This window comes from Mus musculus, chromosome 3 (assembly GCF_000001635.26).
Source record: "Mus musculus strain C57BL/6J chromosome 3, GRCm38.p6 C57BL/6J".
NCBI classification, from domain to species: domain Eukaryota; kingdom Metazoa; phylum Chordata; class Mammalia; order Rodentia; family Muridae; genus Mus; species Mus musculus.
Genome location: NC_000069.6, coordinates 129,527,008 through 129,541,138, shown reverse-complemented (window position 1 = coordinate 129,541,138; position 14,131 = coordinate 129,527,008). Strand labels below are relative to the sequence as shown.

General features: G+C 46.5%; 1 protein-coding gene and 1 long non-coding RNA gene across 3 annotated transcripts in view; one reads left to right on the top strand and one right to left on the bottom strand.

The window, feature by feature from the left end:
• The window catches only part of Elovl6 (ELOVL family member 6, elongation of long chain fatty acids (yeast)), a 106,110-nt gene extending 97,357 nt beyond the window's left edge, over positions 1 to 8,753 (bottom strand). The window contains exons 1-2 of the mRNA NM_130450.2: positions 8,644 to 8,753; positions 8,371 to 8,491 (exon numbers count right to left, since the gene is read on the bottom strand). Coding sequence (NP_569717.1) covers positions 8,371 to 8,459 — 89 coding nt within the window. The 5' untranslated portion in view covers positions 8,460 to 8,491; positions 8,644 to 8,753. The remainder of the gene's footprint in view (positions 1 to 8,370; positions 8,492 to 8,643) is intronic.
• Gm35986 (predicted gene, 35986) lies at positions 8,751 to 13,672 on the top strand. Of its 2 annotated transcripts, none has more exons than NR_153368.1 (3): positions 8,751 to 8,882; positions 9,975 to 10,080; positions 13,325 to 13,672. It is a non-coding gene; the product is annotated as a predicted gene, 35986 (long non-coding RNA). The 2 variants fall into 2 exon arrangements; NR_153369.1 differs by lacking the exon at positions 8,751 to 8,882 and adding an exon at positions 9,142 to 9,230.
• Positions 13,673 to 14,131: the final 459 nt, after the last annotated feature.

The following is a 14,131-nucleotide window of genomic DNA, read 5'->3' as shown; positions in this document are numbered from 1 at the left end:
CTCCCAAGACAGGGTCTGACTGTGTGACTCTGGCTGTAAACTCACTATGTAAATCAGGCTGGCCTTGAACTCAAAGCTCTGCCTCCCAAGTGCTGGGAATTAAAGGCACGTGCCACACCATCCAGCCACTAAACTGGTTCTAATTTGCTCCCAACTATGTAATTAGTGCAGTAGAGGCCACACTAGTCCTCCCAGACAAGAAAGTATGATGTCCTGCTGGACAACATGCTAATCTCCCTAACACACTGTATGGTATCCAACTAACTGGGAGGAAAAAAACAGGAAACATAATTTACAAGAACAAAAAGGAAAACAAACAGAAATGGAACCTCTGTGCTCATCAAAGAATTAGAAATTAGAACAGTGGGATATCATTTGTCCTCACCAACTTACTAAAGACTTTTGTCAAGGAATCAGTTTCACTGTTAAGTCTAAATACTGCCCTGTTATAAGTCGAGATTCTGACCATCCTTGCCAGAGTATAAATGGATCCAACTTCTCTAGGCATCAGCCCTACTGTGAACATCATAATCTTTTAACTTTGAACTTACATTTCTCCCACAAAGAACTCACTGGGAAAATAGATGAACATTTCAAGATATTCATCCTCACCTTGGGGCTGGAGCATCGGCTCAGAGGTCAAGGATGCTCACTGCTCTTTAAGTCAATCCAAGTTTAGCTCCCAGCATCCATACAGTGGCTGACGAGCACCTATAGATAGCTCCAGTGCCAGGCAACTCAACACACTCTCTCTGACTTCTGACGGCACCAGGCATGCACTTGGCACACATACATGCAAGCAAACACTCATAAAATAAAGATAAATATAAAGGTGTTCAGAGAATTATTCTTAATCAAATACTAGAAGTTTAACATTCTACCCATTAAGAACGCTTATCTAAGCTGGGAGGGCTCAGAAGGCAGAGGCAGATGTATCTCTGTGAGGTCTTGGCCAGCCTGGTTTACACAGTAAGTTCTAGCACAGCCAGAGCTAGGCAGGAGACCATGACTCAAACAACAAAAACCAAAATGGGGGTGGGGGAGGGTGTTTACCTAAAAGAAGGCAAATGACGATCGGAAGTAACCACTGCTGAAGTTTTAATAAGACACAACAAAATCTATTCTGTAAAAACAAAAAGAGCAGCATAGGAAGACGTCAAGGGACAGTGTGACCATGCCAAGTCCCCAGTTCATGTGTCATCAAATGCCTTAATGGAGAGAGAAGCCTTGCAAGGAGAACTGGAATGGGTTTTTAAAAGAGCAGCGGCTACCTCTAAGTAATAACTGAATGCATCTTTCCCCCTGGCTCTTTTTTCTCTTCTTCTTTAGTGATATAGCAAGTACTTTCGTTGCTTTAGAACTGGGAAAAAAAATTAAAGATGATTTTTTTTAAGCATCCACATTGTAAAAAGCAGAGCAAGTCCCAGGCTGTCCATGTGCTTCTATCAGCAGGTCAGACTGTAACCAGAGACTTTTAAACCCCGTCGCAGAGAGCGCGGCCGCCTGCATCCCCTGTAGGGTCCAGAACCGTGCTCACTGAAGAGGCGACATCACGGAGCAACAGAGAGCACCTTGAAGACCAAAGCTTAATTAAAGATGTTCCAAATCTCTGGGCCCGTGTTTTCGATGAAACTGTCAACGTCCTATAACTGAAGTATCACTAAAGGTGCTAAAACTCCAGAACCAGTAAGAGTCACAAGGAAGACAAGCGGTGGCTAAAGTATTTACATGGCTTTTATGGTAACTGTAGCCAGTGAAGCTGGCAGGGGCTTTCTGCGGTTATTCTGGCTGTAAGTGTCTAGGATCCACTTAAAGCAAATTAAGGTAAGAGACAGACACTGGCAGACCACTGACTAAAATCACAGGAGTGTCTGGGGCAGCTACCTTTTCAGATGTATTGCTGTACTGACTGCACACTTATTAATATTTAAGCAGTAGTATGCCTGGGCCTGTGACTCCCTCCCACATTCAAGCCTTAGGTAGGCCTAAAGCCTGTTTTTCCACTTGTCCCTACAAGCAAGTCACACACAGTGCCTGCTTTCTTCTGTATAAAGCATTTGGTAAAATATAAATAAATAAACAATATGGTATGAGTTTGGTGCAGGGATTAATCATTGCTCTTAAAAATCTCCAAAAAGAAAAGTTGTAGCGGGGCAGTAGTAGCACACGCACGCCTGTAATCCCAGCACTTAGGAGACAGAGGCAGGTGGATTTTTGAGTTCAAGGCCAGCAGGGTCTACAGAGTGAGTTCTAGGAATGGGTGAGTGCTGGGATTAAAGGCATGCACCACCACGCCCGGCTTCTGAAACAACAACTTCTCTTTAAAATGTCTTTTGTAAGCTAGAGAGGTGGCCTGGCTGGAGAGAGGTCAGGACTTGCTGGAAGTTTACAATGGCCTAGACCTCCAGCTCCAGGGGATTCAATGACTCCCGTCTTCCATGGCCATTTGCACATACATGACTGCACATACAGACAGGCAGGCACACACATATACACATAAGTGAAAATGAACAAGTTTTAAAGAAATATCTCTTGAGGGGCTGGAGAGATGCTCAAGGATGAAGAAGAGCACTGGCTGCCTTCCCTGCCGGCCCAGCAGCCACGAAGTGGCTCACAAAGTTGCAAAATGGAACCATTTGCAACTCTGGTCCCAGGGGATCTGATGCCCTTCTGACCCTGGAGGGCACCAGACATGTGATACACAGACACTCATTCAGGCAAAAACGCCATAAGCATAAAAAATACTTTTTTTAAAAAAGAAAAAATAAAAAGAAAATGGTGTATTTCACTTAAAATATGATTATAAATCTCATGTATGACATGCATGTCAATGATACATCCCCTGTAACACTGCAATTAACTTCCACACAACTTCAGAAGATTAACCTAAAACACGAAGCTTTGAAAGCAGACGGATGAAAACATCTGAAAGCCACCAGTGACTGTCCATCAGTGTGCTAATCAGCATGCATAATTTACCTCGGCAACTGATCTACTACATCTCTGCGCAGCTGTCTTAGATGCTTGACTGGTGGGGAGGTCTTTTCCCCCTTATGTTCAAAGTAAAGCCTCAAATGTCATATATTAGACAGCAGATGACTAGTTAGACCAAAGGTGTCCTAAAAGGACTGGTTGTTCCAATACACAAGGAATAAAGAACCGGGAAACCAACAAGTTGGGGAAAGGGGTTCACACCTGTGATTTGAGCACAAGACAGCAAATTCCAGATGAGCTTGGCTATTAATATACCCAACCTGTCTTAAAAACAAGACAAAACCTTGAAGAGTAAAAATCACCCATGCTCAACCCAGAAATGTAGAGAAAAAGCGCGTGAAATGCAGACTTCAGCGCAGAGGATTTCTCGTGGCTTGTACTTGTGGTGTAAGAGTCACCAAATTCCTAGTCACTCTACCTCTTACACCCTGTGGCAAGGTGTTTTGAAAAGGCCTTGTTTATTTGTGAAAATGTACTACTGGAGAGGAAATACAAGAAGAGAGACCTTAAAAGAACTTATCTGAATAATATGCACACGTTACAGATCTGCACCTGCCTATACATACATAACATGGGCAAAGAAATGAAAGCCTGGCCAAAGATGGCTTCCTCAGGTTCCACAAGGTTGTCCTCATGAATCACGAGTAACTTTAAACTCTAATGTCCACCCGTGACACCTTTGCAATCAGCAATGGAAAGGCAGTCAGCGATTTTGAGAAACAAAACAAAACAAAACAAAAAAAACCCCACTGATATAACAAAAAGCCTTATGTAAAAAACAAACAAAACCACCAATAAACAGACAAACACACACACACCCATCCCCATATACTAACACAAACATATAGGCAGGTAACAAAATAACAAAGTATAATCTGCATTAAGCCAGCTTTCATCCTTGGGACCCTGAACAGGAAAGACAGGTGAATACTTGAGAGATACTTGGAAGTTCAGGTCAAATGTTCCCATATAGCTTTTTTTTTTTTAATCACTTCCTATATTACATTAAGAACCTTGATTTTCTTCTCCATGACACGGTCTTATCTCCCTTAACATACACGACACCGGTATCCTGAAGGTCACTGGAAGGGCTGTCAGTCCCTTAGACTCCCAGCCATGTTGCTAACATGAGGTCTGATTCTTCAAAATAAGTGACAGCTACACATGGAATTCAATAGGAACACAGTATTGTCTTGACAGCCAATCCCATCCCGGGTAACTTTAATAACCACCTGGTAAAACCCTAGCCTATCCTGTACCACACCACAGAGTCCATGGATTCCCAGCACATTCCTCAGGTGCACACAGCCAAGCTACATGGAAAAATTCTGCAGCAACTCAGAGCTGTTGTCCCCACAGGAAAAACAGCATAAATCTAGCCATTGGAAAATGTGCACAGCCAACACTGGTTTACAATGCTTTTTAAACTTCATACACAAGACTGTAGAGACACGATGTAGCTCTCTTTAAAGTCCATTTTCCCCCTTCAGTAAAAATAAATTTGTGTTGTCTCATAACCCTAGAATACAGAACACAAATATGGAAAAACAAAACAAAACAAAAAAAGCCTTCTAGAAATCACCACAGGAGGAGAGGAGAAAATCAGAAAAGTATACAAAGCACTCAAAGCTGCAAGAGTGGAGGATGCCAGGAGAGGGGGGAGGGTTTCAAGAGATTCTAGGCAAGCCCTTTGATGACGTCACCCCACATACATAATGCTACAGCAGTCAGCACAGGCCTCCTGCTTTCCTATTGGTGAATGCCGTGTCAGCCGACATCAGAACATAATCATCATTGGCCAGGCAATTACAACCGGAGCAACTAGCATCCAGTCTTAGCACAAACCTGGCAGGCAGGCAGGCAGGCAGGCAGGCAGGCGGCTCAAGGGGAGAAGGATTCCTTCTCAATGAATCCGCTGTCTCTTTTCCAGCCTTTCCGATGGCTGGGTGACCGTGCTTCCTCGCTAGCAGCATTTACCGATTGAGTCGGCTGTTAGTGAGCACAAGTGATGGCCAGCCAGGACATAAAAGAACAAAATGTCTATCTACATGGATGCTTTAATAGCATCCATTCACGGGCTTTCCAGTCTAAAACTGGAACTGGGACATGTTATTTGGAGCTAAAAGGCAGGCATTTTTCCCTACCTCATGTTAGAAACTGCACCGGATCATATTACCCAGGTGACTTTTAACTGGGCGGCAGTTACAAGAAAATCAATCACACAGGGTGATTTTCTAAGGGAATACATATTTACTACTTTGCACTGAAATTGTCATTGCAGTCTAGTCTCTTATGAAACCATTTGCTACAAAAATAAATGTCTACAATATTTCATTATCTAGGCCAGTGAGTATCAGGTTAAACAATGAAGGCAGCAATAAATGTCACGAGTTTGTTGTCTCAGCTTAGCCAGCTGAGTTTACACATAGGCTACTGGGAAACCTGGGGCCCCATTCCGTGAATGGATGCTGAGGTAACTAAGGTAAAGCGTTATAGGGCTGGTCTTACCAACTCCTTATTCCAAGTGCTCCTAAATGAGGCTAGTTCCTATATACAGACTACTGTAATGTAAGGACCCGTGCCTGGCTCCCCCAACCCCCACCTCGACCCCAGCGGTGGTCAGAGGCCCTGGCAACTCAGCTTACTAGAGATTTGTTACAATTAGCAACTTTGTTTAGACTAGGTCTAGCAGATTTTAAAGAACAGTTACAAATAGGTTCTCAAAAGACAGGGCACACAGGCTTCTATACTTGATTTCTTCCAGAAGCTATTTCAAACCATTCTAAGTGACAAGGACAGGTGAAGGTGAGACTTGATGGTTCTGGAGCCCCTCAACTCCCCTCGCAAGAGGGTATATATAAGCCTTTATGATGGGATTCCTGTCTAATGACATGAGAAGAGAACCTTCATTACGACCAAGACATTTTGGTTGCGGAGAGCGGGTGGGAAAGTTCTGAAATCAGGCTCCAAGAGAACTAGAATCGTGAAGTGAAAAGGGACAGTGGCTAAGATCAGCACGGACGAGATGTAATAAGCTTATCCACTGTAATAAGCTATCCAAAACTATAAAGCCAACGATCAAAAGACGGGAAGAACATCCATTCTACAGTGTGACTAGAACAGCGTTCAAAACGCAAGCCAAGCATGCTGAATCCAGACACGGATATGAGCAGGTTGTGTTGGCGGTCAAATGAGCGTTTTAATCGCTGGACCTTGTAAGCATCTGCCTTGTACAAAGTAAGATTTTGCAAAATGCTTTGCAAAATCAAGACCAGAAAAAAAAAAAAAAAAAGACCAGAAAAGGTTCATCACATCAGCCCACGATGTGCTAGGAGCCACCTTTAAAATAAGAAATAAGGAAAATAAGATAATGAAAATACATTGTCAGGAAGAACATAAGTACTGTTCAGGAGTTAATAGTGGCCAAAGAATAACAAGGGAAAAGAAATTCATGGATTTGGGATATTTTCAGTCCCACGAGGACCAAGGACCTGTCTAGTTCTGACAGAGTGAAAGTCACTTAACTGAGTGTCTGGAGAAAGAGGCGGGAAATGGTCCTGGGGTACCTTAGGAAAAGGGGGTGGGGTGGGGTGGGCAACAAACAGCATGCACTAGGGTGGTGCAGCAGCAGGGCAGACTGAGTGCCATGCGCCTGCAGAGGCTAGGAATGCCTGCTCCGGAATGACAGGCCCAACCGGGATGCAGCAAGCTAGAGACGCGAGCTGCGGGCTACTGGAGGAGGAAGGCAGGAAGGCAGGCTAGAGCCCTGCAAGGGACGGTGACAAATGGTCTCAGAGAAGATCGGAGCCCTAGGTTGGCAGGTTGAGCTCGGGTCACAGCCCCCCCTCCCCCCCAAGCCCCTAACGGGAGGAAGTGCACCGCTAGGACCCCCCGAACGCCAGCCCGAGGGGGCTGGGCTTCCTGCAGCGCTCGGGCCTCCCTATGGCCTCCCCCTTACGGGGCGATCCAGACTCCCCGGGGGTGTAATCGCGCTCGGGACCCAGGCCCGCGTCCTCGGTGTCCAGGAGCACGCCGGCGACCGCACCAGGCTGGCTCTGGGGCTCAGGGCCTCCAGGCAGCCGCCATGCCGCGGCCCGAACTCGCGCGCCCCGGAGTCTCGGCTCCGCCCGGCCGCCGCCGTAAACCGCCCAAGGGCCCAGCTCGCAAGCTGAAGGCCAAGGGTGGGCGCGCTCCCCGCGGGCGAGAAGGGGCGGGAGCAGCAAGCCCGGGATCGGGCTGGAGAAGGCGAACCCCCGGCGGCTGCCACCACCCGCTCCAGCCCGGGAGCGCCGGCGTCTCCGGTTTCCCATTGATGAATGGAGGGAGGGAAGGCAGGTCGCGAGCGCCCTCGCACGCGGCAGCGGAACCTCCCGGAGCCCGGAAGCCCCCCGAGGGCCGGCCGCGGCGCAGAGGGGGTGGGGTGGGGGTGGGGAGATCGAGGGGGCTCGCACTAAACCGGAGGGAAACATCTCCAACCACAGCACGGTCTACGGGAAGGAGGGAGCTCCCTTCTTAAAATACTGCAAGGTGACACCGGATCGCCTCCCACACGGGGATTTTTCAGAAGACTGACCGGAGGAACTCAGTAAACAAGATGTTTTCCCGGATTCGAAGTTCTGGGGAAAGACCTCCGAGACTGCCCTGGCAGGAGCCTTCCAGTACTTAAACTGCTGCTCCACGCGGAGAAGCGTGTCCAAAAGGCGTTTCCTTTACACAGAAACTTAATAATGGCGTGGCTCCACTTGCTCGGGTTCATTCATTTTTATTGCAGTTTTCATTGTCCCCTCCTCCCCGATGTCTTTATGAAACCGGAAAGTAATCTGAGTGGGGAAGGGGTCCTGGACCCTGGGCATCTACGGCTGGAGGCGGCAGTCAAGGGAGGGCAGTAAAGTGGAAGAACTACAAGGAGAAAGGAAGGACACGAGGGATGGGGAGAGGGAAAGGACCAGAGAGAGGCGGGCTGAAGAGGGTTAAAGGGAGCGGAGACCGGGTCCTCCCTCCACTGCCTTGCACGCTCCAGTTGCGGGAGGCCAAGCAGAACCCCCAAATCTAAGCGAAAGCAGGGAGACAACACAGGTGGGATAGCTGGATTGTAACATGCCTCTGTCTCCCGTATATTATTACAGGTACACATATTATATGTTCTATGTTATATAATCTACACAAAGATGCCCGCGTGGCCGCGGCTCACACAGAGCACCCCCCAAACCGCACGCTTCCATGCAGCTTCAGAGTCTCCTGCAGACATGAGACCCTGGAACTCCGCGATCTGCTGGCTACTGCCGGCAATCCATCCGTCGCTCCGCTCACGCTCAGACCAGGAATACCGACATTAATGCACTCCCGGGAATAGTATCTCGCGAAAGCATCACCTACCAGTTTTCCTGCATCCATTGGATGGCTTCGTTCTCGTTGAACTGCTTTTCGAATTCATATTCTTGTAAAGTCAACACTGACATGTTCATTGGGGCTGATCTTCGGAGTCGCTACGTGTTCTCTATACAAAATAAAAAAATCTGTAAAGAGCCTTTTATTTTGAGTGCTCTCCTGTCTGCTTCCCCCTCCCACCCCCCTAGGTATTGCCCCGCCGTCAGTCTCCTGGCCGATCTCTCTCCCAGCCTCTCAGCTACATCCAGGGTTGAGCATTGCCTGCGCCTCTGCTCCCAGCTCCTAGCTCAGGGGCTCTCCTCCCAGCGTCCGCATCCACCGTAGGAGGAAATGAATGCCTTGCGGTCTTAGTGCCCGCACGTTTGTCCATCACGCTTTTTACTCGTCTACAGGGAAATCTCCTCCCCCTCGTGCGATCGGGAAAATTAACCCTTTGCGCGAGAGGGCGCAGAAGAGCAAGACCTCCCATCGCCCTGGGGGATAGTTTTGTTTACAAGAAGGTGGTTGGTGGACTGGGGGAGGGGAGGGAAGGGCGCCAAGAGGGAGGAAGTGGCCTTGAGGTCATACTCAAGCCCATTCGCCACCTCTTGGGCCTCCCTGCCTGGCCTTTGAATGAAGTTTCAGAGTGAGAGGCGCAGCCCTGAGGCGCGTGGACCTGAAAGCTTGGCGAGTAAACAATTGGGAAATAGTAAAATCTGCCAGGTTCTCTGGCATGAGAACTCCAGGCAAATAAATGTGAGGATCACGTCTTGCGATCTAGTCTCCTCACTACCTCGATCCCGCAGCACCCTCTGAGACCACCTCCACCGGGCAGCTTGGGCGCGGATTTACCTTGACCTTAGGGCCAGGTAGCCTTCGGAACTAAGACCACGTGCAGACAGGATGCTGAGGATGAGGACCTGGGAAGTCAAGGTTGACTAGGAGGCAGAAGTTAGGTAGAGGGTTTGGCTACCAGGAGGGGATATTAATGAACAAAGGAAGGGAATTTGGCATACAGAATTAGGCCTACTGATCTAAATACCAAAACTTTATCTATCTGCTTTACTTTAGTTCTGCCTTATTCTTGTGAAATTAGGAAGAAAAGATTAATGTAGGAGAGGGATTTATGTAATGCTAATCCTCCCCCTGGGCTACCAGCTCACAGCAACCATTCCCAAATACTCCTTATTTTTCTGGAGGATGGTATTTTCTAGTCCTAAAAGGAAGAAGGAAGTAAGAGACAATAAGGTACCTAATAATATAATATTTAGATCCAACAAAAGATACTGATCAACACTTATTAGTTTGTTTGTTTGTTTTTTAAATGTTTGTGATTTTCAAGATTGGGTTTTTTTGTTTGTTTGGTTTGGGTTTTTTAGGTGCTTTTGGCTTTTCGAGACATGATTTTTCTGTGTAGCCCTTGTTGCCCTGGAACTGGCTCTGTAAACCAGGCTGGTCTCAGACTCAGAGATCTGCCTGCCTCTGCCTCACTCACAAGTTCTGGGACTAAGGTTCGGGCCACCACAGCCCAGCTAAGAACCTATTAGTTTAAAGATGTACATTAGGACCAGAGAGAAAATACCCTCTAAGATGTTCATTTCCTCACCTACCAGCCAACTAAAATGAGGCGAGGGCATTTCATGCAGTCAGATCATCTCAGGAAGACACTGGAGGCTGAGGCGGGAAGACTGGTGCTAGTAAAATTGCCAGAAATTTGAGGTGAGTCTGAATTTCACAGTGACATCCTTGCTTCCCCTGCCCCCCAAGTCTTAAAAGGGTGGGGTATGTCCTTAATTGGGGGGTGGGTATGTCCTTAATCCTAATACACTCTGGAGTCAGAAGCATGTGGATTTTTGTGAGTTTGAGATTAGCCTGGTCTAGTAACAAGATCCAGGTCAGCCAAGGAGATAGAATGACACCCTGGGTTTTTAATGTCATTTGTTTTTGTTTTTGTTTGGGTTTTTTATTTGTTTTTGTTTTTTGATTCTCTGTGTATCCCTGGCCATCCTGGAAATTGCACAGTAGAGCAATAGATCAATCAGTGTGGCCTCCAACTCATAGCTCTCCTTGCCCCTGCCTCCCTTGTGCTGGAATGAAAGAGGTATTGCCACCACATTGTGAAAATGGCTTGGCATGAGGACCTGAGTTCAGAGTCCCAGAACCTCTGAGGCTGAGACGGGGAACTCCTCCTGTGTATTTTCATTTTTGGAGACCAGGTATCTTTTATATCTTACGCTGGCTAGAAATGGCTCTGTGAGCCAGGTGGTGGTGCTGCGCGCCTTTAATCCCAGCACTCGGGAGGCAGAGGCAGGCGGATCTACATGAGTCTAAGGCTAGCCTGAAATAACAAACCTGAAATAGGAGCTTGGAGATGAGTAAGAGACCTTGTCTTTAAAATGAAGATGGAGACATCTCGAGAATGACACATTCCATTACAGCTCTGGCCTCCTCGTGCACCTGCTCACCTGCACAAGGAAGCAGCCCCCCCCCCCAACTCCTCCCCACACACTTCTTTAAAGGAAGGAAGTCTGCATTGTAACCCATGCCTATAATTCCAACATTTGGGAGGTAGAGGCAGGAGAATCAGGAGTTCAAGGTCATCTTTGGCTAAGTAACAAACTCCAAGCTATAATGGGCCACATGAGACCCTATCTATCCCTCCTTCCACCATCACCACCAACACACACACACACACACACACACACACACACACACACACACACACACACACACACATACATCCACACAGAATAGATAGATAAGTCAGAGTTAAAAGAAATCCTGTAGATTATTACATCAATCAGAGGTCTAGTTGGTGATTAAGACATTAATGTCCTCTGACACTCTCAAAGACTTAGTGTAAAGATTTCACTTATCTCTTCAGATATAGATTGTCCTTCTAGGGGCAATATGTCAGGCCATCCTGAATGTCTTTGAAGAAGGCCTAAGACTAAACACTTGGCAAAATCAGTCCGAAAGGTGGGGGTAGCTGATGAAAGAAAGACGTTAGCCCTGGGCCTGGGCCTGGGAGCTGTCTTCCTTGTTGGTAAAGTGACTGGGTGAGACCAGAAGAGTGAGGAAGGGAACCAGAGCCAATGTAATCCCATTGGCAAATGTAATCCCAGCCTTAGGAAGGCAGAGACAAGATCGCTGCAAGCCTGAGGCCTGCCCAGCATAAGGCACAGTTTACAAAATATCTAGTGATTTGAATAAGAATGCCCCATAGGTTTGGCCCTTTGAGTACTTGGTCCCCAGTTGGTGGTGCTGTTTGACGGGATTTTAGGAGCCTGGCCTTGTTGGGTGAGTGTGTCCCTGGAGGCCTGCTTTACCATTTCATCTCTGTGCTTGAGTTTGATGGCAGGAGCTCCTAGCTTCCAGCGGCTGCCTACTGGTTAGAGTTGCTAGAGTGAACATAAAGATTAAAATTAAACAGCATACTGCCCAGAACCAGGAATGTCATCAGTCCAGATAAGTGCCCTCCCATCTGTTAAAGTCTTACAGAGACCAAGTGCAGAAGCCCTGGAGTATGAACGAAGGGTGGAGGGTTTGCATAGAGCTTTTATTTGTTTGTTTGTTTGCTTTTTGAGACATTGCTTTCACTGTGTAGCCCTGGCTAGCCTGGAACTCACTCTGTACATCAGGCCGACCTCAAACTCACAGCTATACACCTGCCTCTGCCTCCCGAGTGCTGGGATTAAAGGCATGTTTCTTCCACTGCCTGCCTCACACAGCAATTTCTAGCCAGTGTAAAATATAAAAGGTAAGCCAGGCGTTGATGGCGCACACCTTTAATCCCGGCACTTGGGAGGCAGAGGCAGGCGGATTTCTGAGTTTGAGGCCAGCCTGGTCTACAGAGTGAGTTCCAGGACAGCCAGGGCTACACAGAGAAACCCTGTCTCGAAAAACCAAAGAGAGAGAGAGAGAGAGACCTGGTTTTATTCAAGCGCACAAACTTGCCTTGAATGATCCTCCTAGCTGAGTGGTGGTAACACAGACCTTTAATCCCAGCACTGGAAAGGTAGATCTCTGAGTTCAAGGCCAGCCTGGTCTACAGAGGGAATTCTAAGACAGTCAGGGCTACACAGAAATTATGTCTTGAAAACATGAAACAAAAAAAAAAAAAAAAAAAAAAAAGAAACCATGGGCTGGTGAGATGGCTCAGCAGGTAAGAGCACTGACTGCTCTTCCAAAGGTCCTAAGTTCAAATCCCAGCAACCACGTGGTGACTCACAACCATCCAAGAAACTGTGATCTTCCTGCCTCAGTTTACAGAGTAGCTAAAGTCACAGGTATACACCATTGAGCCTGACTTCCGCTGAATGTTTAAGGAAGATGAGGAGGTGACACAGGCCAGGTGTGAGTGTCACCGGGTGATGATGCCAGCATTCCGGAGAGTAAGATAAGAGGATCCTAAATTCAAGGCAAGCATGGGCTACATACACAAGCAAGTTCTAGTACAGCCTAGACAACATAGGAAGACCCTGTCGGGAAAGAAAGAGAGATCAGGGGAAGACAACCTAGTGTGTGCATTATTTTTTAAAAGAAAACTCCCTAGTGTGACGGTCTATGCATGGAATCTTAGCAATGGGGAGTTGGAGATGGAGGATCAGAAATTCAGAACAGTCTCAGCTACCTAGTGAGCTTGGGACCAACCTGTGCTAGTCAAAACAAACCAACGTCACAATGATTTGAGGTCGATTTATATATTTGGTGCAGACTAGGGAGTGGACTATCAGGGTTCTTATGTAACACTTCACTCTGTTTATTTTGCTTCAATACTTGAATTATCCTAAGTACTTGTATCTCATTCTTTAAAAAAAAAATAACAGAAACTAGTTGGGCTGTAGAGAAAATAATGAGACACTTAGGTACCTAAAAAAGAATATTGAAAACTTTTATATGTGACATAATTTTAGGAATAAAACTTTTAGAATGATTGTGCATGTTTGTTTGTTTGTTTCAGGACAAGGCTTCCAAGTTCAACAGTCCTGACTGTCCCGGAACTCACTTTGTAGACCAGTCTGGTCTTGAACTCAAAGCAATACACCTACCTCTGCTTCCCAAGTGCCAGGATTAAAGAAGTGGCCCCCACCTCCAGATAGAATGATTATTTTCTTTCTGGACTTTTATAAGGGTAGGAAAGATGGCAGAGGATATTGGGAGAAAGCCCAGCATTGCAAGTAAGAATCATTATGAAAAGCTTTCTTGTGTGCTCGTTCCTAAGACATAGCCGGATATCTAGTTAATATTGAATATGTGTAACTGGTATTCCAACATAATTGGCAATTTATAGTTGGCAATAAAGTGTTTAAAATTGAACCCATTTTTTTCTTGAAAATACTAAACTGTTATTATTTTGTGAGTGGTTCATAATGTGTGTGTGTCTGTGTGTGTGTGTTGTGAGTGTGTGTGTGTGTGTGTGTGTGTGTGTGTGGTGTGTGCTGTGGTGTGTTCCTGTGTGTGTGCTGTGGTGTGTGTGTGCCTGTGTGTGTGTACTCTGTGGTGTGTGTGTGGAGGTCAGAGGATAACTTGATGACGTCAGTTCTTCCCTTTCACCTTTACTTGGGTTCCAGGAACTGAGCACAGGTAGTCGGGCTTGAGCACTGATTGTTGTTGCCAGCAGAGCGATCTCAGCAGCCCATGGAAATTCTCTGAAAGACAGATTCTCTCTATTATATACCTAGCTTTTTGACCTTAGGGAAAATAAATGAATTATTTCATTTCCATTTCTATATATTAAGAAAAACAAAGCAAAAGAGAAGAAAGATGG